The sequence below is a fragment of the Choloepus didactylus genome, chromosome 1, assembly GCF_015220235.1.
Source record: "Choloepus didactylus isolate mChoDid1 chromosome 1, mChoDid1.pri, whole genome shotgun sequence".
Classification (NCBI taxonomy): Eukaryota; Metazoa; Chordata; class Mammalia; order Pilosa; family Megalonychidae; genus Choloepus; species Choloepus didactylus.
In genome coordinates, this window is record NC_051307.1 from 152,968,761 (window position 1) to 152,995,121 (window position 26,361).

A 26,361-nucleotide genomic window follows, 5' to 3' on the forward strand; every position below is an offset into this window, starting at 1 on the left:
AGGATACCACGTGTGCCTGGTCATTAGTGAGAGGGGTTTTAGTGATAGGTTCAAAGAAAACCAAGCAAATTTAAAGAACAAGGCAATTATTAGCTAGGTGTACATTTCTAGTGGTATATGAAATGTAACAACTTGGCTCAGCAGCAAACAATATTTCTATTAAAATAATGGAAATCCTGAATATTGATTAAACCAGAATTTTGATGGAGGAATAGGTAAAATAATAGTAAGTAAAGAGATAGAGTTTAAAAGGAATCTGTCAAGAAATAGCAGCATAAGCATGTTTTTAAGGAACAAGGAGCACAGTTCCAGATGAAACAGCCAAAAGATTTAAAGTGGTTGCCTCTGAGGAGGTCACAGGTGCAAAGAGGGGCAAGGATGGTTATTTTTCGTTAAAGCCTTGTAGTGCTATTTTAGATTATAAGCTATAAACATGAATTATTTTGATGTTAGAATCAAGTTTTAGAGCAATTTTAGCTCCTCTCTTATAGTAACCTAATACACCATGTAAACTATGCTTCTTGCTCATACTAGAGAACTTGGATGCTCACACTTGCATCTGTTCTGTTTTAAATATTTTTATTACCTTACTGTGTTTCTCTTATCCCAGAAGGGAAGGGACTTTTTTTTTATTTCATTCCTAGTAGAATGTCAATAAAATTTTGCATTCCTGACTCATTACAAATTTATCAGATAAAATTACAGATTACAAAAGTATTTTCTTGAAAATTTATTTCAGATTTTTTTTTCTTAGATGATTTCATAGAAATCAGCCCTATTCTATAAAACTTTTGGGATAAAAGTTATTCTCATGTGTATGTGATACTGTGACCAAAAGGTCCCTAGCAAAAGTTTCCCTCTTGTCTCTGCCCGCCCTGGCTTTATGACAGTTATCCTTATACTAAGCTGTCAGACAACATGTACTAGTGGCTTAGGATAGGGACTCTTTCTCTCCAAGAATCTGTACCAATCATGTTTATCCCAATCTTGTTCTGGATTAACTCAAGTTGACAACTTCTGGAGGATTGGAAGAATATCCTAAAATGTTTTAAGTACTTTACTCCATTTTTCTGAAGGTGCAAAGAAATTGACTAGGTTTATCTTCTCTGACCTATCTGCATTCATTTCTCATGAAACACAACTAAGAAGAAGAAACCAGTATCTTTACTTTGAATAAAAATTACCATGCTGTGCCCATGGGTTGAGAGATTGCAACAAAGCAGAGTGCTTGGGTCAGGTGTGTTAAACTTGGGTGCTATCTCCCAGGTGTCTTAGCATGGCTCCAACCTGCCCCAGGGAGGTACTACCGGGTTCTGGGTTATGTGGACCCCTGGAGTTTATGTTTTATCCTGTATTGATGTATGCTGCTGTGCTGGCAGCTGGTATTTAATGAATATTTGTTGATTTGCAGAACAGATAATCAAATGGCACAGAAAAACCCCAAACTATTCACAGATCTGAGACTAAAATGTATGACATGAAGATAGGAAAGTTTCTCCCTTCTCCCCTGCCACCTTGTGCTCCCCCATCCCTACCTGCACGTGGACTTGGTTACTCTAACATAGATGAATCAGAATGGCATGGTCCTGCTGTGAAAGGCTCACAGTCCACTGTGAGGTGCAGGACACACGTGAGCCCCTGTGGATGCTGATGAATCTTCCAGGAGGGAGAGGGGAGGACAGAGGGCTCTGGGAGTTGAGAGAGGGACCTGGACATTGGTGGGGGTGGGGGTGGGGGGTGGGGGGTGGATTCCTAGAGAAGGTGCTTTTGCCCCATACTTTGAAATTGGGGTGGGAGTCAATAGTCTGAGATGGGTATGAAGACTGTTCTGGGTGCGGAATACATGTGACTGTGTAGAGTTAGGAGAGGAAAAGGGCTGGGTGTGTTTGAGTAGATTGAAACCCAAGAAATCAAGGGCTGGAGGATAGTTGAGCCCAGAATGTCATATACAGGTGATCCTTGCACACCATTCTCCTAAGGAGTTTGGAATTGATTCTGCAGGTAATAGGAAGCCATTCTGTTAGTCTTTCATCATTTCTCTTATTCAGCAAGTATTCATTCATTCAGCCTGCAGTTGTTGGGATCCAGTGGGGCAGCTTCAAGCATTGGAGGAGAGGCCTAGATGCCCTAAGGCCAGGGTGGCTATGTGTCTTTGATGGTTCCGATTAACACCTATAGTCCTGGCTTCTCATACAGTTTATCATTTATCAAGGATTTCTTTTTCAGTATTAAGGGAAATATTACTCTTAATGTTATCCTTTAAAAATAGTTCAGGATGGGTTTGATAGAGCTCCACTTTGCACTTCCATCTTCTGCCATGGTCTTGTCTAAAGGGCTTCCTTTGCAAATTCAGTGCCCAGAGCACTCTGTTCAACACATGGTTAAATGCCAAAGACAACCACAGATAAAATGTGCATCCTTTCTCTTGACCCTCTCCTGACACATCTAACACCTCCCTTTCAAGGACAGCACACAGGCGCACACTTACCACATAAAACAGCTTGGGCTTAGCCCCGGTTCCATCTACTCCTTCCAGCGTTGGATGGTAGGGGACAAGTATTTCATGTGGCTGTTCCTGGCAGCCATTAGCAGGCCAGTTCTGTGGCTGTGACCAGTGGGATTCACGAAGCCGCCAGGCTACTGGTTGGCTGGTTCGGTGGGAGACACGGAGAAGTATAAATACGTGTTGGAAATGCAGGCAGAGCTGTCCTCCTGTAGAGTGTAGAGAATAGTCTGAATGCTCTTGCTAAAGTGGCTTTGTCACGTAGAGCTTGTTATAAATATACACTACTTATTATATTGTGTGGTAATGCTATTTTTTTTTATTTTGCAGTAATCCTTTTCATAAGCAAACAGCTAAAAACAAAACTCATTTTTAAGAAAGAATTAAATAGTGAATTTCCATTTCTCAAAAAAGTTGCGACTACATCCATAACTTGTACAGAATATTTGTCATCGCTGACATCCGCAGTAGGGTCTACGTGATATCCCTGACCATGTAAAAACCACTTAAAAATACATTTCAACTTGACTTCACCACCTTCCCCAACCAAAACCTAAAGCAGCAGCTCTTTGCATGATTTGCCTGACTCGCCAACTTGGTTGTCCTTAGCTTAGCGTCCTGGTGGGTTCTGCTTTGTTTTTCCTTCACATTTTCCCCATCTGTGTTTCCTCCTGGCAGACTCAAGTTCAGTCACCCTGACGTTCCAGAAAGGCCCCACCACAGCCGTGAGCTCCTCTCTGAAGTTTTCTTCATTACCCTTAGGCAGTGTGTGCAAATGAGGCACGACCTGAAGCCCAGTCTCTTGTTCCTTTCATAGCCAATTTTTCAGTCAAAAGCTCTACTTCTTTTCTCAGCTCAATAAGCTCCTGGTTGCCTTCTAACTCCAGATAAAGGAGCCAAGGACAGGTGGTGATGGTGATGCTCTTGTACTTTTGTAGGGGCCATTGAAATTACAGGGTGTGCCTCAGTGAATCTGAGTTTTCTCACTTTTGTGATTGCTCTAAATTGCCCATGTCCCTACTAAAGTGAGGTGCCTTCAACCGAGTTCAGCTTGCCAAGTATACCCCAAGTAGTGCACAAGTAGGCAAAGCGTTGTCCACCTTGTTATTCACACATGCTGAAACTGTTAGTTTTTTTGGTGGCCATGTCACATGGTTGATTCATATAGAACTTAAGGCACCAAACCAACAAAGGCACCTCCATCGTTGCCTGTCACTGACCCACTGGGTGAGAACATCTGGTGAATGGCACTATCAGTTTGTTAATCAGGGTAAATAACACAAAGTGTAAAGCTGCTTCAGTGGAGAACCCAACTCTCAATGGTCTCACCCAACAAATGGTTACTTCTTGCTGACTTCACAGTTCAAGGCAGTTGGATGGCTGTCTGGGTCCAGCTCTGCTTCAAGCATTAACTCCTTCTCTTGTTGGTTCTGTGATCTCCTAGAGCCTCCTTGTTTCCTCCCCCACAATCCCCTTCATAGAGCAAACCTTAGAAGGATTACACAGGATATTTTATGGCTGGGCCTGGTGGTGGAAACACTCTGTTGACCAGTACACAGTCACATGGCCCCAATCTAACTGCAGGGGAGGCTGGAAAATGTCATCTTCCTGTCTGCTTAGGAAGAGGAAATGGGATTAGTGAATATTTCCTCAGTTTCTGCCATAGACTGCTCATAGAAAACACAGTGGAATAGAAGTCAGGATACCCGAGCTCTGCCACTGACTTGCTGAGTGACCTTAGGCAAGTCATCATCACCACTCTGAGCTGTTTCTTCCTCCATGTAAGAGTGCTAATAATGCTTTCCCTGTACCTGTAAGTGACTTTACAGTATTATATAAATGTATATGCTAGTGATAGCAGAAATGGCCTGTACCTTATATTGTATGTGTGTGTGTATGTGTGTTTTCTTGGGGATGGGGGTGGGTAGATTGTAAGGATTCCAGTCATTTGTTCAATAAATAGTTTTTGAGCCCCTGTAACAAGTCAGGCGTTGGACTAGCTGTGGACAAACTGATCTCTGGAGCTTACATCTGGTGTTGAGACTGATGATGCATGTGCTATGAATTAATGTGGTGACCTCATCTTAGGTGACTGACGGGGTCAGGGGAGGCCTCTCTGAGAAGATGACACTTGAGCCAAGACTTAAATGACTTGGCACCATCAGACGCATGAATATCATTGAGATGAAGATTCCAGGCAGAGGGGATCAGACTGTGCAAAGGCCCTGAGGTGGGAACCAGCTAGGAGGGTTCCTGGAACAGAAAAGTAGCTGCCCAAATGTTGTATGAGGAGGAAGATAAAGTCAGAGAGATAGCCAGGGGCCAGATCATGCAGGACCTTAACTTCTCTGTGCCTCCATTTCCTCACCCATAAAACTGGGATAATAATAGTAACCTGGTAGGGTTGCTATAAGGGATTAAATGATATAATGTGTCAAGTGCTTAGAAAAATGCCTGGCACTTGACCTGAGTGTTTGTACTGTAATTAAGGTATGGATTTTATTCCAAGCACAATGGGAAGGTTTTGTAAGGTTTTCAGCAGGGGAGGGCAACTCCACTGGTGCCCTGGGGCTGGGCTAGAGATGGTTGGGGAATCCCTCCCTCCCACAAGACATCGAGGAGGTAAAATTATTTGGGTAAAATCTCCAACAAAAAAATGTTCAAATCATCACGTTATTGGCATTAATCAGGAGATATGTTTTATTTTCCAGCCATGTGTAAGATTCCCTCTTTAAAAATAGGAGTATTTAAATATATGCAGAAAATATGTGAATACATCTTGCAAGCTTCTGATTTATCCCTCTCTTGAAATACGGCCAATATTTGTACATAATTTGTAGATAAAGTTTTCTGGATTTCCTTTGAGAGTATAAGTGAGAGGTGACACTGAGCAGTGCTTCTTGGACTTGATGTAAATATAATGTGGCCTGCATTTTAGAACTTGCTTTCCCAAAGATATGTTTGTAGAAGAGGGAACTCTTAGAAGAATATGATGGATTTTTTTAAAAAACCAGACATGCTGCAGAAACAGACCTTTTCACTCAAATTAGTAAATGATGTGTTATGGGAAGAAAAGCTGCACACAAAGGAACATTACCATTTCTGCAGAAATATACTCCTCCACACAAAAGAAGCTGGCTTCATATTTGCGTTTCGCTCACAGTATCCTGAAAATGCAAAGCATCAGCTTGAAATACAGTTCCCCCATTCACTGGCAGGAGCCCCAGCATAGAGAGACTTGACACATTTGCCTGTGAAAGTGAGGCTGTCCAGGGGCTGGCGGGTGAGCTGAGGTCATCATTTCAGCACTAGGCTTTGGCTCACACAGGACTTGGCTGTTGAAACGAAGAACACATGAACGTAGAATTGTTTTTCGACAGGCAGATGATGAATCCCCTCATCGATCTAATCTCACAAAACAGTAGCTTTGCATAATTGCCACCAAAAAAAGCAACTTAATTGAGTTTCTGCAATAAGTGTTAGCATTTACAGGAGATTTGAAATAACGTTTGCAGAGAGATATGTGTCTTCTTTTTTGTAAAGAAAGCAGCCTTTTGGAGTTGTCTGCTGGATGAGGTATGGAATGTTAGAACACAAGAGATGGGGTTACCCAGTAAGTTCCTAGTCCATGATTTGTGCAAGGAACTTTGCTGGTGATTTCATTTAGTACCTGATGGATTCATTCATTTAACAAATATTTCTGATGTCAAGCCTCTATTTGGGGCCACGAACTGTGCCAGTGTTGGGAGGAGGTGTCCTTGTCTCCTAGACAATCTTTCAGAGAAATCTTTCAATCTTTCAGAGAAAACAGATGGTGGCAAGTTGGAGGGCTGAGCTGTCCCATCCTCAGAGAAGTGAGGAGAGGGCTGCTAATTGGGCAGAGCCCATGGGGGATCTGGGAGGGCCTCCAGGAGGAAGTGACCTTGAAACTGAGACTCTCTGCATTAGTAAAAGAAGGGAAGAAGTCAGAAAGTCTTCTAGGTGGAAGGAATCGCTTATGAAGTGCTGTGTGTGTGTTTTTTTAATTTCTCCCCCTTCTTCCTCACCCAGAAAATTCAACATTGTAGAGTGATATATACAGTCTTATCCCCTTTTCATTAATTTTTAAATCAGACACAAAAACAGAACTGTATTTTATGCATGGTTATGTTGCCAAGCTGGGCTCACTGTCCAATGTGCACGGAAACCAAAAATCATGCCAGTGGCACGAGGGATTTCAGAGAGAAAGAGCCTTATCACAGAGCAGCTGTGTAAGAATTCAGGAGGCAAGCCTCAGATCTGTCTCCCCAAGTGAAAAGGTCTTAGGGTTTTCATGGGATTAAACAAAGGGTGTTGGTCTTAGAGACCTTATCTAAGTTGGCATATTACAATTTGTTAGCAAACATTCAAATTAAGGATTGTAAGGGGACTGTTATGATTGGTTGTGTATATATTCAAATTAAAGATTCAAGTTTTCAAATCAAGGGTTGTAAATTGGCTTATACTGATTGGTTACTTATAGAGTCACTTAGTTGAAGGGGAAAGGCTCATACTTGCTGGTGAGGAGCTTCTGAGAACTGGTGGAACTGAGTTACAATTGAAGCGAAGAAGATACACAGAGTGACAGAGGGGGTATTTAGCTAACATAGTAAGTGAAAGTCAAGGAATGCATCTGGTTACAACAGTAAGCTAAGCTAAGCAATAACAACTTAATAAATCAACAGCTCTCTCAGCAGCCTGAGTAGCCACCTGAGTTTCTTGGGGCAGCTATGCAGCGGTTTCAGATATACAGATATATGTAAGTATTTTGAATGGCATGGAAGGAAACCCACTAAATTTGTGACAGTGGTTGTTTCTGTGGAAGGAATGGGTGGGGGAAAAGGGACCTGTGAGGGTGACGAAGGAAACCTCATTATTATCTGAAATCTTTTATTTCTTTTAGTAAAGGAGACTTTAAAATGTGTTGACAATGTGAACAATAGTCAGTTCTGAATGGTTGGTACCCAGGTGTTTGCTATATGATGCTATGTATCTTTCTGTATGTTTTTAATTCCTTGACAAAGAAACATCGGATTTATAGATTGTACATTCTTCAAGTGGGTCTTCAGAGAATATGCTCTCCAAAGTCCTTTAGAAGGACAATCTAAGAACTCTTCTCAAATTTCACATCACAGGGCATCAGACAGTCTTGATCACTCAAATAAAAATGAAGAACAGCTGTGTTACATTATAGCAAAATGTTCAGAGTAATATGCTCATTTGCAACAGAATTTATCTTTGGCCTTCAGTGCAAGAGAGAATTTGTCTCTGGTTACACTCAGAAATCACCTCTGCATCCTTCTAGTGAAAGACTTTTGTCAACTGTTGGGTTCACTGTGTTCAACATTGCAATGATGTAACCCAGTTTCTATTGCTGAGCACTGTCTCTACCTTCTTCTCAGAGAAGCTCAGCTTGATTGGAAGGGGATCTCTTGGGAAGGAACTGATGTATCCCATTGGGAGTGAGTGTCCAAGGCCTGAAATCCATTTCAACAGCCTGACTACAGGAAAGAGTCAGTGGAAATTCTTAAGTAGTCTGAAGGAACTGAGATTTTACTGGTGAAGCAAGACTACGGCCACCCTTTACCCCTCCTTGTTGCAGTGGTGTAAGACCCCAGGACAATCACCCTCCCTTCTTGAAAATTTTAGCTTCTGGCTCACTATCACTGTCTTCAACACTCTTCCTGTTATAACTCATGATAATTTCAATGTTCACATGGCTGATCCTTCTAACACCTGACCCGCTTGGTTCTGTAACCATCTCTCCCCCAATGATCTTGTCCATCTATCTCAGCCACCCGCTCCATTGTCCTTATCCTTACCTCCATCACACATGGTCTGTGTTGTTACAGCCCTCACCCCACTGCGTCCTGATTTCCATCCTTACCTGGCTTGGATTCCATGGTCCATCATTACGATCATTCCCTTGCCTATATCCTCAACAGTTTTGCCCCCTCTCCCTCCATATACCCTACTCTACATCCCCACCCTCCCCCACTGTTGTGCACCTCCACTCAGAGAGCTGAATGTGGCTGGGTTAAAAAAAACACAACATGCAGTGAGATTTCACGTTTAATTCCTTTAGTTCAAGTGTGCCCTGGGTACTCCTGGAAGTCCTGCCACATTTCCCTAACCCTTTCCCACTCACCCTCTCCTAGATAACCATTTCACACCTTCTCCTCTGTTCTCAAACTCCCAACAGCACCCCCCAATCCACACTTGCTGCTGATGACCTTGTTTCCTATAGCACTAAGAAAGTGGAAGTAATCGGAAGAAAAAAATCTACATGCTCTCACCCTCATCTACGACCTGCCTGCATCTGCCTTCCCTTCTCTCACTGCTCCTATCTAAGGCCAATCCCTCCCGTTGGAGCCTTAGATCAAATCCGCTCTTGCCTGCTCAAGGACATCACTCCAGCAATTTCTCTTCTTTCTCTCACTTCATTAGTTTTACTCTCTCTACAGAATCATATGAGATTCATCAGCATACACACATATTTATAAACCCTCTCTTGAACCCACTTTTCCAGCCACCAACATATTACTCTGTTCATCTTTATAGCAAATCTCCTTGAAAGGCTTGTTCCTATACATTATCACTAATTCCTCTCACCCCATTTTCTCCTGAGAGTTCTCTTATCAGGCTTTGTCCCTACTGCTCAGCTAGTTAGTCAAGGTCACCAGTGACATTGCTAAACCTCTGCATTGCTAAATCCACTGTTCATTTCTCAGTCCTCATCTTCCTTGACTTGTTTGCAGCACTTGACTCAGTTGACCAGTCCTTCCTCTTTGACACATTCTCTTCACTTGTCTCCTGGGCACCACCCCCTTTGGTTGTCTCCTTTTGACTGATCTAGTCTCTGTTGTTGGCTTGACTTCATCTCCAAAACAGATGACTTTGGAGGGTCCCAGGGCTCTATACTTAGACTTCTTCCCTTTTTTATCTACACCCACTCACTCTGTGCGTGATCTCACCAAGTTTCATAGTTTTGAATTATCATCTATGCAGTTTATCTGTACATCGACACAAGTAATCATTATTCATCCAAAGACAACACTAATTAAATTACTTTAGTTTGAAGTTTTTTTTTTCTTGGCCAGGAATTTTTCAGTGATTCCTAGAGAACTTGCTTATATTTCGGATTACAGCTGTGGCATTTTGATAATTTTCCGATAATGGGATCAATAGAGGTTTCATGTAAAAAACAAAACAAAACAAAAGAAAACGGAAAATTGTCTAAACAGATATCTCAGTGAGGATTTGTATTTTCTGCTGTCAGTTTCTTAGGCTGTGACTTTGGAGCTTCAGGTTTTTATAGCATTAAGCTAAGCTCCTAGTAAGTAGAGTAAAACTGTGGCAAAGCCAAAATACCCCCGCCCCCTTCAGACTTCTCCATTACAGTTTATACTGCAGGGTGTGTATATGTGTTTGACACAAAAGGCAACAGCACTGAAACACTTCATTTAAAAAGAATATTTTTTTTTATTAGAGAAGTTGTGGGTTTACAGAACAATCATGCATAAAATGCAAGATTCCCATACATCATCCCACAACCAACATCTTGCATTGGTGTGGAACATTTGTTACAACTGATGATAGCACTTTTTCATAATTCTACTTTTTTAAAAACAGTAGTTGCCTTTGTTACAATTGATGAAATATTTTTAAGATAGTACTATTGACTATCGTCCATAGTTTATATTAGGTGTATTTTTTCCCATATTCCACCCCATTATTAACTCCTTGTATTAGTTTTGTACATTTGTTATAATTATTAAAAAAAATTTTTGTACTTGTACTATTAACTATAGTCAGTCATCTACAAATAGGGCTTATTCTATTATACAATCCTATGTGAAACACTTCATCTTATCATAGAAAGAGATTCATGGAACTGAACTCACCAACATGGGGAAGTCATGTTAATTTTAAAGCATCTATTGACCTTTGAGTCTGAGATGGTAAATTAAGATAAATACAAACCTACCACAGTTTTGCTTGTTTTTTTAAACCACCGAGCTTTGTCCAAGATAAGCTTTTACAGAAGGAAATTCTTACACTTAGTGGGGATCTCATCTAGTTGAAAAGGTGAAACAAATATGATCAAGGCTTTAAGACTGAAAGACTTGAAGAAATTAAAAGGTGGTATAAACTGGAAAGAAAATGAGGCTTTTGTAAACTGAGAATCCAACCAAATGCTTCTGTCCCATTTTTTCCCCTACTTATTCAGGAAACAAGGAGAGAAAACATCGTAAGAACTATATGAGGAAATTGTGGTGAAGAAAATCTTAAGAAAAAATGAAAGCTTACCATGTTCATTATTAGTGCATTGTGTTTCAAAGTTGCCTGGTATATAAAGTTGTTACATGGAAGACAAACAAAAAATTCAGTGACTTTTAGAAGGGATGATTCAAGAATTACTCAGTTAATTTAATCAATGTAGATAGCTGATTTGGATTATCTAAGGATCCAAAGTGTATTAGTTATCTGTAAGTTACCTGCACAATTGCCAAATAATCTCTTCATTTGAACTTCATAGGACATTTTGTATATTGAGATTGTCCTATTGTATTATTTGTGAGAAATGACATTGCTAATGTTTCTATGCTAAGCAATGTCTCTGGTGCGTGGTGTTTTAGAATATGCAAATGTACATTAAGATCCAATCAGGACTGGTGTTCTTTGTAAGCAATGACTTATCAATAAGAATGATCCAATATTTTACAGCTTTGTTGAGATAACCTCTTAAAGAATAAGATTGTGTACCCTAGAGAGCTATGGAATTTGTCAAAAGAGTAAGTGTGTATATTTTATTAGGAATGCAATATGCTAGAAAACTTTTCCCCATTCAGTGCAGTTTTGAGGGAGGAAAAAGCCTCATTTTGGGTACCATATTTTGATTGTTCACTTGAGTAACTGGCTAGAAGTGAGGCATAAGACATTGTTTTCCTGACACAGTTTTCCAATTTGCCCTTTTCTTGGCAGGTTCCCGAAGGAAAGGTAGTTGTTCTTAATTTCCGATTCATTGACCTGGAGAGTGACAACCTGTGCCGCTATGACTTTGTGGATGTGTACAGTGGCCACGCCAATGGCCAGCGCATTGGGCGTTTCTGCGGCACATTCCGGCCTGGAGCTCTAGTGTCCAGTGGCAACAAGATGATGGTGCAAATGATTTCTGATGCCAACACTGCTGGGACTGGCTTCATGGCCATGTTCTCTGCTGCTGAACCAAACACAAGAGGTATTGTTTCCACATAATGACAATAACAGTCATACTAATGACTCATATTTATTGAATGCCTGTGTCAGGCATTGTTCTAGGCACTTTGTATGTATTTATGTCTTTAATCTAAAGCTTAAGAGCAATTCTTGGCAAACAGAGAGCTAATAAATGCCACTAAGCCATCAAGACACCTGTGCTGGTTTGAAACTGTTATGTACCCCCAGGAAAGACTATGTTCTTTAATGTGATCTTGTGTGGGCACATTTATTATGGGTAGTATCTTTTGATTAGATTATTTCCATGGAGGTGTGGCCCCCGCCCATTTAAGGTGGGTCTCGATTAGTTTCCTGGAGTCCTTAAGAGAGCTCAGGGGCTGACCCAGACCCAGAGGCTTGGAGATGCAGACAGAAAGATGTTTGGAGATGCTAAGCTAAAAGACGAAGCCTAGAGTTTACCTTGGAGAAGCTAAGAGGATCTGTAGATGGTTATAAAGAAATGCCCTGGAAGAAAAAGCAAGAATGCACAGGAGCTGAGAGAGAGAGACGCTAAGAGAGACAGAAGCCCAGAGACATTTTGGAGAAAGTCACTTTGAAGCCAGAACCCAGGAGCAAAGGATCAGCAGATGCCAGCCACCTGCCTTCCCAACTGACAAAGGTGTTCTGGATATCATTGGCCTTTCTTCAGTGAAAGTATTCTCTTGTTGATGCCTTAGTTTGGATGCTTTTATGGCTTTAGAACTATAAAAGCCAATCCCTTTCTGGTATTTTGCATAACAGCAGCTTTAGCAAGCTGGAACACCACCATTAAAAAATCAGTAATATTTTAAAGCCGATATTCATTTTTGTAAAAATTCAACTATGGACGTTCATTTAAGCCTATGTCTTTGGAAATTTTCATGTCAATATACCTGGGCTGTATTTGAAGCAAGCAAAACAAAAAAGCATCAAGAGTCGTGGAAGAAATTTTGTAAGCTATTTTAGCCAAGTATTGGATAGTGAGCATTGTCCTTAAGAAAGAGTCTCTAGCAAGTGCTCAGAGGGGCTTAAAGTTTATGCTGTAGGGTATCCATGTTGGTTTATAATCTTCTATCTATTCATTTATTTAACCGACAGTTACTGATTACCTTACATGAATCAAGCACTCAAAACAAATTTGGAGTGATCTCTATGCTCTAGGAATTTATAATCTAGTGTAGAGAGACAAAGTGTGTAAAGAAGTGGTATAGAATCTGTTCTCAACATTGTCTCAGTATAGTGGAGGTCAGGGGACCAGGCCCAGGGAAGGCTCATGGAGATGGAATGCTTGAACTGAATATACTTCCCTGGTTGTTGGGGCTGGAGGAAATGGGACAGGGAGAGCATTCCAGCCACAGGGAGTTTTACAAGTGATAGCCTAAAAGTATTAAACAGAGTAGCATATTGGGAGGAATGTCACTAATAATTAAAAAAAAAAAAAACTCATTAATTGAGCATGTACCATGTGTCAGGTACTATGTGCTGTACTATGCTATTGACTTCACATATCGTATCTCATTTATTCTTCACAACAATTAAATTAAGTAGATACAGATGAGAAAACTGAGACTTAGAAAGGTTAAGCCTCAGGATAATACAGCTATAAGTGATAAAGCTGGGAATAGATCCAGGTTGTCTATTAGCAAAGCCCATAGTTATTATTAGAACACCACACTTCATGGTTTGGGGAAAGGTAAGGTTGGAGGAGGCAGAAAGAGGGAGATCACAAGAAGTCTTGTGTGCTGTGCTAAAGGGTTTCGCTCAAGGGAAGGAGCGCTGTTGTGAATGGATTCCAGAGAGCTTTTTCAGAGTAATTTAAACAATAACAGGAATTTATTGCTCATGTAACTGCAAAATCCAGAGGTAGTTCTGGTCAGGCAAGGCTTGATTCAAGGAACAGGTTTCTTTCCATGTTTTCACTCAGACTTTCATGGAGTTGGCTTCATTGTACAACTGATTTCCTTTGTGGTTCAAAGACGGGTGTCAGCTGGCCTTGGGTACAGCTTTCTTATCCTCATCCAGAAGGGTGAAATGATCCTATACCCGAGCTTTCACAGACAACACTTAAGGCTTCCTCTGATCGGACCACCTTAAGCCATATGCCTAACCCTGAACCTATCATGTATCCAGGTCGTGGGATAAAGCAGGGTCCACCACTGGGGTTGGGAGTGGGGCTGATCCCAACAAAACAACATGAGTGAAAACTTGGGGAAGGGTAGATTTCCCAAAAATAAATCTGGGATACCATTCTAGAGGAAGAACAAATGGATGCTGGACAAGCAACAATGGACAGAGAGTCCAAAAATAAACCTGCCCCTCTCCTATCTCCTTCTCACACAGCACAATATCAGAATGGAAGGAGAAGGATATGTATTTTGAAAATAATCCCAGGTAATTTGGCAGATTCTTCCACCCTCACCACATTGGTGAAGGTAGGAGAAACCAACTGAATGTTTTTGTGAAGAAACTAAAAAAAAAAAAAAAATACCTGCAGGCATGGAAATTTGTCTGTTCCTTTCTACATTTCAACTGTAATGAAACCTTTAAAATTTCCATTTAAAAACCCTTTGGGGAAAGAGTCTTTTGAATTACTTAAATTTTTTTTTTTAAAAAAAGAGAGGATCTGAGTGGTGGGACTTGCGTCACAGCCACGGAGACCAGGAAGGCTGTGGAGAGGCGTCTTCCCTCGCCGGGTCCTGCTCGCTGCCCTCCATGCCTCATGCACTCTCTGCTTCGGCCCCTCGCCCCCAGCCCACCATGGGGAAGACGGAGCTGGCTGGGGAGGCCGAGCGCTACGACGACATGGCCACCTGCATGAAGGCCATGATGAAGCAGGGCGCTGAGCTGTCCAATGAGGAACACAGCCTGCTCTCGGTGGCCTGCAAGAACGTGGTCGGGGTACGCAGGCCCACCTGGAGGGAAATCTCCAGCATCAAGCAGAAGACCGACACCTCTGACAAGAAGCTGCAGCTGATGAAGGACTATCGGGAGAAAGTGTAGTCAGAGCTGAGACCCATCCACACCACGGTCCTGGAATTGTTGGATAAGTAATAGCCAGTGCAACTAATCCAGACAGTGAGGTCTTCTATCTGAAAATGAAGAGAGGTTATTTCCATTACCTTGCTGATGTGGCATGTGGTGATGATCAAAAACAAACGATAGATAATTCCCAAGGAGCTTACGAAGAGGCATTTGAAATAAGCAAGAAAAAGATGCAACCCACAAACCCAATCTGCCTGTGGCTGGCTCTTAACTTCTCCCTATTTTACTAAGAGATCGTTTATAACCCAGAGCTTGCCTATACACTGGCTAAAGTGGCTTTTGACGAGGCCAGTGTAGAACTTGATACACTGAAGAAGACTCATACAAAGACAGCACCCTCATCACGCAGTTGCTTACAGACAACGTACCATTATGGACATCAGATGGTGCAGAAGAGTGCAATGCAGCAGAAGGGGCAGAAAACTAAATGCAGACAGGGTGTCATCCTTCTTCCCCTCAAGAAACCTTATTCCACTTGAATTTCCTGTAGCAAAGAAACTCATTCATGTGTATGGAATCAACTGTTTATAGTTTTTTCACACTGCAGCTTTGGGAAAACTCCATTCCTTGATTTGTGTTTGTTTTGGCCTTCCTGGTGTGCAGTACTGCTGTAGAAAAGTATTAATAGCTTCATTTCATACAAACATAAGTAACTTCCAAACACTTACATAGAGGACTAAAATGTATCTGATATTTAAGTAATCTGAACCAGTTCTGCAAGTGACTGTGTTTTGTATTACTGTAAAGATATGAAAATGTAGTTAGTTATAATTAAAGAGCATTTGTAGAGAAAAGGGCTGCCGTGTAGGCCCTTGGAAAGTGTGGGAAAGCCATTCTCTCAAACCCCAAGGCTTTCATGGCAGCCCCTTTTCTCTCCAAACACTGGCGTTGAGTGCTCCAACCTTGGCTTGTACTGAAAAGGCAGTCGGGTTCCATGTTTGGTTAAATCCTCATGTTGGGCTGTAGCTTCTGGGGTTCCACCCCCTGGAAGCCCAGAAGTTTCCAGACCATCAGTTTCTGGTTTCTTTGGACCCAAGAGCTCAGTTCTAAGTTTATCTGTCTCTGCTCTCATTTTACTATAAGCTGCAAGGAGAAGCCATGCTATATCCACAATTTTTAGTTTTGAAATCTCATCAGCCAAGTATCCCAGCTCATCGCTCTCAAATTCTTCCTTCCATCTGACACGAGGACTCAGTTTTGCCAAATTCTCTGCCATTTTAAAACAAGGATCACTGTTCTTCCAGTTTGCAACAACACATTCATCATTTCTGTTCAAGGCCTTGTCAGAAGTATCTTTAGAGTCCATATTTCTACTAACAGTATCTTCAAAGCAATCTAGGCCTTTTCTATCAAGCTCCTCATAGTTCTTCCAGAGTCTTCCCCTTATCCATTTAAAAAGCCGTTCCAACATGTTTGGTATTTGCAATCTCAGCAGCACCAGTACCCCACTTCTCTAGTACCAAAATCTGTTCTAGTTTGTTAATGCTGCCAGAATGCAAAACACCAGAAATGGATTGGCTTTTTTGAAAGGGGGTTTATTTGGTTACAGAGTTACAGTCTTAAGGCCATAAAGTGTCCATCAACAAAGGGTACCTTCACTGGAGAAAGGCCATTGGCATTCAGAAAACCTCTGTTAGCTGGGAAGGCACGTGGCTGGCATCTGCTTGCTCCCAGGTTGAGTTTCAAAATGGCATTCTCCAAAATGTCTGCATCAGCTTCCAACGGCCATCTTCAAAATGTCTATCTCAGCTCCAGCTAGCTCCTCAATCAGCCCTTGTGCCTTCTTCAAAGTGTCCCTCTTGGCTGTAGCAAGCTCGCTCCTTTTGTCTGAGCTTATATAGTGCTCTAGTAAACTAATCAGGGCCCATGCTGAATGGGTGGGGCCACACCTCCATGGAAATTATCTAGAGTTATCACCTACAGTTGGGTGGGTCACATCTCCATGGAAACACTCCATCAAAGAATTACAACTCATCAGCACTAATAGTCTGCCCACACAAGATTGCGTCAAAGATAAAAGTGCTTTGGGGGACATAGCACATTCAAAGTGGCACAAGTAATATGACAGAATTTGAAACCAAACATAGGAATCATACCAATAAATCTGAGTGGGCTTAACTCACCTATTACAAGAAAAAACTTATCACTTCTGCTCACAAAATAAGACACTATATACTGTATGAAAAAATATACCTATAATAAAGTGACTTTAAAAGGCTAAAAATTAGAGCTGGGCAAAGATATGTGGGGTAAATGGAAACAAAGAAAGCAGGATTTGCAATCCTGACATTACAGTAGAATTCAAGCCAAAAAAGCCTTAAATTGACAAAGAAGGACCTGTTAAAATGCTAAAAGCCATCATTCACATTGAGGATACAGCACTTATGAATATCTTTGTACCAAGCAGCAAACACATCAAGCAACTTCATGAACAGAAAATATAGGAGATACAAGGAGGTATAGGAAACTGATAATAGGAGACTAATAATAGGAGATCTTAATGCATCAATAATAATAGGAGAGTTTAACACACTTTTAATATTAGGAGACTTTAACATACATTCTAATAATAGGACACTTTAGCACATCACTTTCAGTACAGGACAGATCAAGTAAACAATAATAATAAGGACAGAAAAATTTTAATGAAGTCTCCATTTGATTTTGTAGATCAAAGGGACACACCTTATTTCAAGAAAAACATATATAATGGTAAACGCCAGACCTATTCTGATGAAGTAAACAAACTTCAGTAATTTAAAACAAACAAAAATACCCCCCTCATGTTCAAGAGGCAGAAATAAGGCTTATCTAAGATTTTTCACAGATATTCCCATGACTGTAGAAGCAATATCTACAATGTTATGGGGGGAGAGAAGATTATGACCTGATATTTTAATACCCAACCAAATGACCTTTAAATTATGAGGACATTGGGCAGACATTCTCAACCATGCCAGAATTTTTAAAACAGCATCCATAGGCCTTTCTTAAAAACAAACAAAAAGGATGATAAAATCCAACCAAGAGAAGAATCAAAATAACTCATTAATGAAGAAACAGCAATAAAAGAATTGATGGGGAACTTTTAACCCATGTATACTGTAGAATTATAGGTAAAGAAATATAAATGCAGTAAATTATTTAATAGGCAATGAAATTGAAATACGAAGTTGAAAAATAAATAGTACAATTTCCAGCTTCTAGTTTTGGTAGAGTAGATTGGTCAGACAAACCTCCCTCAGATAAAAATGATAAAATATGGACAAATTATAAGCAAAAACTATTTGAAGGCATTGGCAAATGACCAAAAGCATGCAGAAATTGTTGCCCTTGAAAGATGAATTATAATGAGTGAGATTTGCAAATTGGCAGCCTTTTGTGTCAAGGCACTCCGTAATCCACTCTTGTCTTGGGTAGTAGTGCAACATTACTGGCTTGAGATGTCAAAGAACAGAGTCTGAGACTGAAAGAGCAGTCAGAATGTATTTTGGGAAGATATCCAGGAAGGCAGGGAGCTTCAGAAGTGTGGAAGCACAAAATCTACAAATAAAATCCACCCAAATCTATAGTTGACAGCTAAACCTTAGATACGTGAGGGAGATCCCAGGTGGCCTGACAAAAAAGCATGAGCTGAAAGCTCAAAGAACTAAGCAGAGATTATAGATGCTGCCCATTGCCAGGGAGACAGACTTTGGAGTTTGAGTTCAGCCAAGTTAACTGCCTATTAGTATAAGAATCATTTTTCATAGGAACACAACAGAATCTAAAGTCTTTGTAATATATCAATCATAATGTCCAGAATCCAATAAAAAAAAATTCCTAGAAATGAAGAAACAGGAAAAAGTGACCCAGATATTGCAATTAATGGACAGACACTTTAAAGCATATTTATAAATATATTTAAAGATTTAAAGATAAATGTACAGATAAGAGATTCTCAGCAAAGAAATAGGTACTATAAAAAAAGAAAAATGGAAACTCTAGAGCTGAAAAATATAGACTCTGAAATTTAAAATTTAATTGATTGGCTTATAAGCAGATTGGAGATGGTGGAAGAAAGAGCCAGTGAATGTGAATAGAAAATATCCAATCTGAAGAACCTAGAGGGAGAAAGTTGAAGGAAAAAAGCCTCAGAGACCAGTGTGACAATGTCAAATGGTTTAACATGTGCAATTTGAGTCCCAGAAAAGAGTGATGATAGTGCAGAAAAAATATTTAAAGACATAATGAAATTACCCAAATGCAGTGAAGAACAGCAATTTGTAGAAGCAAGAAGTCAACAAGCCCTAAACAGGATAAATACGAATGAAGGGGAGAGAACCCAAGATGGTGGCTAGGTAAGACAGGGCAAAAAAACACCTCTGTGAAAAACACTAGATAAAAGCCAGAAAATGACCCAGAACACCAGTGTATTAGTTAGGGTGCTCCTTGGAAACAGAATCAATGAGAGATGTCTCTGATTATCAAATTGTAAAAGTGACTCATGCAACTGCGGGAGCGCGCGAGTCCAAATTCTGCAGAGCCGTCAACAAGCTGTCAACTCCAAGGAAGACGTCCGACGAACTCCTCGGGAAACGAACCGACAACTTTGACGAACTCCTCAGGAAACGAACTGGCAACTTCGACGAGCTCCCCAGGAAATGCTTCACTGAGCAGCCGAAGAAGTGAAGGTTCTCTAACTGTCCGGCTTGTAAGCCTCCAACTGATCACCCTGACCAAATCCAGCCAATTGCATTCTCTCACTGTGGAAGCACACCCCTTGATGAGTCATCAGTCAGCTGCAGTCAATTGACTGATGATCCGACAAACCAGCCCGTTGGTTGATTAACCAGCCTCAAATATCCTCACAGCAATCATCAGGCCAGTGCCCGCTTGACCAGACAGCTAGGCCACCTAGCCAAGTCGACACATGAACCCAACCATCACAGTCCACCCCTTGTCAACTTGGCAGTTGTGCACATTACCTAAAACCATACCTTCAAAATGAACGTTACAGCTTATGCCATATGATAAGGGGATAAGACAGAGAAGAAAGCAAAAATATTTTCTTTACAGACAAATACAAACATAATCATAACAAAATGAGGAGGAAATATTCATGTCATCATAGTCCTCGTTTCTGTAACTGGTCACGTGGCCGTAGTTCATATTTATCACGACCTTCTTCCACTACCCATTCCATGTTCCGTTTACCCTCAGCAAGCACTTCAGCTGGCCGTGGTTCTTTGCCTGGTGGGGTGACCCAAACCTTCATTCCTGAAGTTTCTTGGCCATTGGTAGTCCTGCCTGGATTGGGTTGCTGCAGTTTTCCATTGACTTGAATCACGGGGCATGGTAGTACTAAGAGACACCCTAGGGGATCTCCTGTATTCCAGGAAAACTCTTCTTTACTTCCATTGTGTAGTTGCAGTGCTATTTCCCCTTGATAGGATCAATCACCCCAGCCAGTACAGTAATCCCCTTACTTGCCTGTTGATTCAGAGGCATAAGAAGCCCAAAGTGGCCAGGTGGCAGTCTTAACTTCCAGTTCAATGGGATTATTGTTGTGTTTCCTTGTGGAAGCACTCCTCCTTTTGGAACCAAGACTTGTAGACCAGCAGAGCTTAAACTTGCAGGGACAGGAAGCAAAAATTTCCCTAGTGGATCCCTAGGAGTGATAGTGAGTGGTGCTACTCCTGTTTCTACCCCTTGATTCCTGGACCCATGAATCCTGGCTATGGGAGAAACAGCACCATAGAGTGGACGCTGATTCAGAGCATACACAGCCTCCTGGAGAACACTGCCCCAACCCTGCAAGGTATTGCCACCTAGTTGGCGCCGTAATTGAGTCTTCAATAGGCCATTCCACCACTCTATCAACCCAGCTGCTTCTGGATGATGGGGAACATGGTAAGACCACAGAATTCTGTGAGCATGTGCCCATCCCCTCACTTCATTTGCTGTGACGTGGGTTCCTTGGTCCAAAGCATTGCTGTGTGGAATACCATGATGGTGGATGAGGCATTCTGTAAGTCCACGTATCGTAGTTTTGGCAGAAGCATGTCGTGCAGGGAAGGTAAACCCATATCCGGAGTATGTGTCTATTCCAGTAAGAACAAATCGCTGCCCTTTCCATGATGGAAGTGGTCCGATGTAATCAACCTGCCACCAGGTAGCAGGCTGATCACCCCGAGGAATGGTGCCATATCGGGGACTGAGTGTGGGTCTCTGCTGCTGGCATATTGGACACTCAGCAGTGGCTGTGGCCAGGTCAGCCTTGGTGAGTGGAAGTCCATGTTGCTGAGCCCATGCATAACCTCCATCCCTACCACCATGACCACTTTGTTCATGAGCCCATTGGGCAATGACAGGAGTTGCTGGGGAAAGAGGCTGATTGGTATCCACCAAACGGGTCATTTTATCCACTTGGTTATTAAAACCTTCTTCTGCTGAAGTCACCCTCTGGTGAGCATTCACATGAGACACAAATATCTTCATGTTGTTTGCCCACTCAGAAAGGTCTATCCACATACCCCTTCCCCAGACTTCTTTGTCACCAATCTTCCAATCATGTTCCTTCCAAGTCCCTGACCATCCAGCCAAACCATTAGCAACAGCTCAGGAATCAGTATACAGACGCACCTCTGGCCAGTTCTCCTTCCAAGCAAAGTGAACAACCAGGTGCACTGCTCAAAGTTCTGCCCACTGGGAGGATTTCCTCTTACCACTGTCCTTCAGGGATATCCCAGAAAGGGGCTGCAGTGCTGCAGCTGTCCACTTTCAGGTGGTGCCTGCATATCGTGCAGAACCATCTGTAAACCAGGCCCAAGTCTCTTCCTCAGTCAACTTGACTGTAAGGAACTCCCCAAGATGCCATAGCTGTGGGCTGGGAAAGAGAAGGTAAGGTGGAAGGAGTGGGGGCCATGGGCATTTGGGCCACTTCCTCATGTACTTACTTGTACCTTCAGGACCTGCTCGAGCTCTATCTCGTATATACCATTTCCATTTTATGATGGAGTGCTGCTGTGCACACCCAACTTTATGGCTTGGTGGGTCAGAAAACACCCAGCTCATGATAGGTAACTCAGGTCGCATGGTAACTTGGTGGCCCATGGTTAAGCGTTCTGTCTCTACTAAGGCCCTGTAGCAGGCCAACAGTTGTTTCTCAAATGGAGAGTAGTTATCTGCAGAGGATGGTAAAGCTTTACTCCAAAATCCTAAGGGCCTGCGTTGTGATTCTCCTATAGGAGCCTGCCAAAGGCTCCAAACAGCATCTCTATTTGCCACTGACACTTCCAGCACCATTGGATCAGCTGGATCATATGGTCCAAGTGGCAGAGCAGCTTGCACAGCAGCCTGGACCTGTTGCAGAGCCTCATCTTGCCCCGGTCCCCACTCAAAACTAGAAGCTTTTCTAGTCACTCGGTAAATGGGCCAGAGCAGCACACCTAAATGAGGAATATGTTGTCTCCAAAACCCAAAGAGGCCAACTAAGCGTTGTGCCTCTTTTTTGGTTGTAGGAGGGGCCAGATGCAGCAGCTTATCCTTCACCTTAGAAGGAATATCTCGACAGGCCCCACACCACTGGACACCTAGAAATTTTACTGAGGTGGAAGGCCCCTGTATTTTTGTTGGATTTATCTCCCATCCTCTGCCACGCAAATACCTTACCAACAAATCTAGAGTAGTTGCTACTTCTTGCTCACTAGGTCCAATCAACAATGGACCAGTGTGATGTCTTGTGGGAGGGAGAAATGATCAAGATCCCTGCGGACAATATTATGACATAGGGCTGGAGAGTTGATAGAACCCTGAGGTAGCACAGTGAATGTAAACTGCTGGCCTTGCCAGCTGAATGCAAACTGTTTCTGGTGGTCCTTGCTGACAGCAATTGAGAAAAAAGCATTTGCCAGATCAATAGCTGCATACCAGGTACCAGGGGATGTGTTGATTTGCTCAAGCAATGATACCACATCTGGGACAGCAGCTGCAATTGGAGTCACCACCTGGTTAAGCTTACGATAATCCACAGTCATCCTCCAAGACCCATCTGTTTTCTGCACAGGCCAAATAGGAGAGTTGAATGGGGATGTGGTGGGAATCACCACCCCTGCATCCTTCAAGTCCTTTACTTTATCAGCAGACACCCTGAGAGGTTGAGATTTTAGTTCATGCTGTAAATGTGCTACTCACACAATAAGAGACTGCATCTGATTTTCAGAAACCTCCAGTCTGCGGGCACAGGAAATAAGATTTTCTTTCAGGGCACAGATGGAACCCTTTACATCTGTCATACGGTGTTCAAGTTTTGAATTTGAAGCCTTTAGCTCATCCCTTTCTCTTACAACTGTACCCAAAGTATCTAAGAGCAGCCAGCCAACATCATTATACCTCTTAATACTGCAAAACTCCGTGAAAGTGTCGAAAACACTGTCACCCAGAGCCTCACTTCGTACTAGAGCACAATTAGGAGAATCAAATGGTGCTATTTTGCGTATTTCGTTTGCCAACTCCTGCCATGGACTGTTAGTGCCCTCTTGATTATTGGAAATAGAGTCATTAGTGCCTCTGAATCTAATCAGAGTAGAAAACAAATTGTAAAAGCCCATTTTAAGATTCCGTTTCTCAAGAACCACTTCTGGTACCAAGTTGTATTAGTTAGGGTTCTCCTTGGAAACAGAATCAATGAGAGATATCTCTGATTATCAAATTGTAAAAGTGACTCACGCAAAAATTCCGCAGAGCCGTCAACAAGCTGTCAACTCCAAGGAAGACGTCCGACGAACTCCTCGGGAAACGAACTGACAACTTTGATGAACTCCTCAGGAAACGAACCAGCAACTTCGACGAGCTCCCCAGGAAATGCTTCACTGAGCATCCAAAGAAGAAGTGAAGGTTCTCTAACCGTCTGGCTTATAAGCCTCCAACTGATCACCCAGACCAAATCCAGCCAATTGCATTCTCTCATTGTGGAAGACACGCCCCTTGATGAGTCATCAGTCAGCCGCAGTCAATTGACTGATGATCCAACAAACCGGCTGATCACCTGGACCAAATCCAGCCAATTGCATTCTCTCACTGTGGAAGCACACCCCTTGATGAGTCATCAGTCAGCTGCAGTCAATTGACTGATGATCCAACAAACCAGCCCGTTGGTTGATTAACCAGCCTCAAATATCCTCACAGCAATCATCAGGCCAGTGCCTGCTTGACCAGACAGCTAGGCCACCTAGCCAAGTTGACACATGAACCCAACCATCACAACCAGTTCCAGCAATGCACCAGCCAGACAAGGTCTGTTAAATCCACAGGGATCATGCATTTGGTGAAACCGGGAGTCTGCATTCTGAAACGAGTGAGCCAGCTGAAAGTCCAGCAGCCACGCTGTGGTGTGGGGAAACCATGGGTTGGTGTTTGGAGATGGACTAGTTCTGTTTTTTAAAAAAAGAACCTGGGACTGACTGCGGATACAACAGTGAGAACCGCGCAGTGAAGCACGGCAGGAACAGGCTGTCCTGACACCTCGGTGTCTGGCATGGACGATAGCCCTTCCCATACCCGCTGCTGATTGTCTCAGGGCCAGTGGGGTAGAGGGGAGCCAAAAGGAGAAAGAAACCGCCCCCCCCTTGCAGCCATCTCCCTGGCAGGCTGGGGACACTCCTGCCCGCGGCCAGACCCATAGCCCAGAGCCATGCCAATGGTCCCAGTGTGGCGGGGAGTATTTCCTGCAGCACCACATACACGCCACAATATTGGCCATGGACAGTGGCCTTTAGGACACCCATAGCTAATTGTCCCAGAGCTGGGAAGGTGGAGCTGTGTGAAGAGGGGGAAATTAATACACCCCATTCAGCCATCTTTACAGCAGGCTGGGAATGCCCCTGCACAGCCTGGCAGCCCAGGGCTTCCCTAGAGGGCTGGTGTGCACTTCTGATGTGGCACAGCTTTCCCTTGGCAGGGGTCCTGGGAGAGCACGGCTGAGAAGGGAGACCCGCTCAGAAAACCCAGGGACCCTATGCCAGTGCCAGGGACTTGTGGGTCAGCGGCAAAGACGATCTATGGTAGGACTGAGGTGAAGGCTTGGAGTCTTGCAACAGCCTTAAATCTCCAGGAAAACCTAGGAGGTTTGATTATTAAAGCTGCCCTGCCTCCCTAACCGCTCAGACACATGCCCCACATTCAGGGCAGACGGCACCAACACCACACCCAAACTTGGTGCACCAATTGAACCCCACAAAAATCAGACCCCCACACACCACAAAGACAAAGTTGGTGAATACTGACTTGAGGGGAATAGGTGACTCGCAGACGCCATCTGCTGGCTAGTTAGAGAAAGTGTACGCCACCATGCTGTAGATCTGACAAATTAGAGATTGGTATTTTATAGACCCTGAAAAACCCTATAAAGTAAAGCAAATGCCAAGAGGCCAAAAACAACAGAAAATCTTAAAGCATATGATAAAACCAGATGATATGGAGAACCCAAACCCAAACACCCAAATCAAAAGATCAGAAGAGACACAGTACTTGGCACAATTAATCAAAGAACTAAACTCAAATGAGAGCATGGCAAAGGACATAAAGGACATGAAGAAGAGCATGGCACAGGATATGAAGGACATAAAGAAGACCCTAGAAGAGCATAAAGAAGAAATTGCAAGAGTAAATAAAAAAATAGAAGACCTTACAGAAATAAAAGAAACTGTTGGCCAAATTAAAAAGACACTAGATACTTGTAACACAAGATTAGAGGAAGTTGAACAATGACTCAGCATCCTTGAGGACCACAGAATGGAAAATGAAAGAACAAAAGAAAGACTGGGGAAAAAAATTGAAAAAATTGAAATGGATCTCAGGAATACGATAGATAAAATAAAGCATCCAAATTTAAGACTTGTTGGTGTCCCAGAAGGGGAAGAGAATGGTAAAGGTCTAGAAAGAGTATTCAAAGAAATTGTTGAGGAAAACTTCCCAAATCTTCTACACAATATAAATACATAAAGCATAAATGCCCAGCGAACTCGAAATAGGATAAATCCAAATAAACCCACTCCAAGACATATTCTGATCAGACTGTCATATATTGAAGGAAGGAGCAAGTTCTGAAAGCAGCAAGAGAAAAGCAATTCACCACATACCAAGGAAACAATATAAGACTAAGTAGTGACTACTCAGTGGCCACCATGGAGGCGAGAAGGCAGTGGCATGACATATTTAAAATTCTGAGAGAGAAAAATTTCCAACCAAGAATACTTTATCCAGCAAAACTCTCCTTCAAATTTGAGGGAGAGCTTAAATTTTTCACAGACAAACAAATGATGAGAGATTTTGCTAATAAAAGACCTGCCCTACTTCAGATATTAAAGGGAGCCCTACCATCAGAAAAACAAAGAAAGGAGAGAGAGAGATAGAGAAATTTAACAAACATATATAGAACATTACATCCCAAATCACCAGGACACCCATTCTTCTCTAGTGGTTATGGAACTTTCTCCAGAATAGACCATATGCTGGGATATAAAACAAGCCTCAATAAATTTTAAAAAAAATTGAATTTATTCAAAGCACATTCTCTGACC

At 42.3% G+C, this 26,361-nt stretch overlaps 1 protein-coding gene and 1 pseudogene across 1 annotated transcript in view; both read left to right on the top strand.

Moving 5' to 3' along the window:
* Positions 1–26,361, top strand: part of PCOLCE2 (procollagen C-endopeptidase enhancer 2) — a 105,716-nt gene that overhangs the window by 42,441 nt on the left and 36,914 nt on the right. The window contains exon 3 of the mRNA XM_037827746.1: positions 11,507–11,762. Within this exon, the coding sequence (XP_037683674.1) occupies positions 11,507–11,762 (256 nt within the window). The remainder of the gene's footprint in view (positions 1–11,506; positions 11,763–26,361) is intronic.
* On the top strand, positions 14,390–15,227 carry LOC119527584 (annotated as a pseudogene).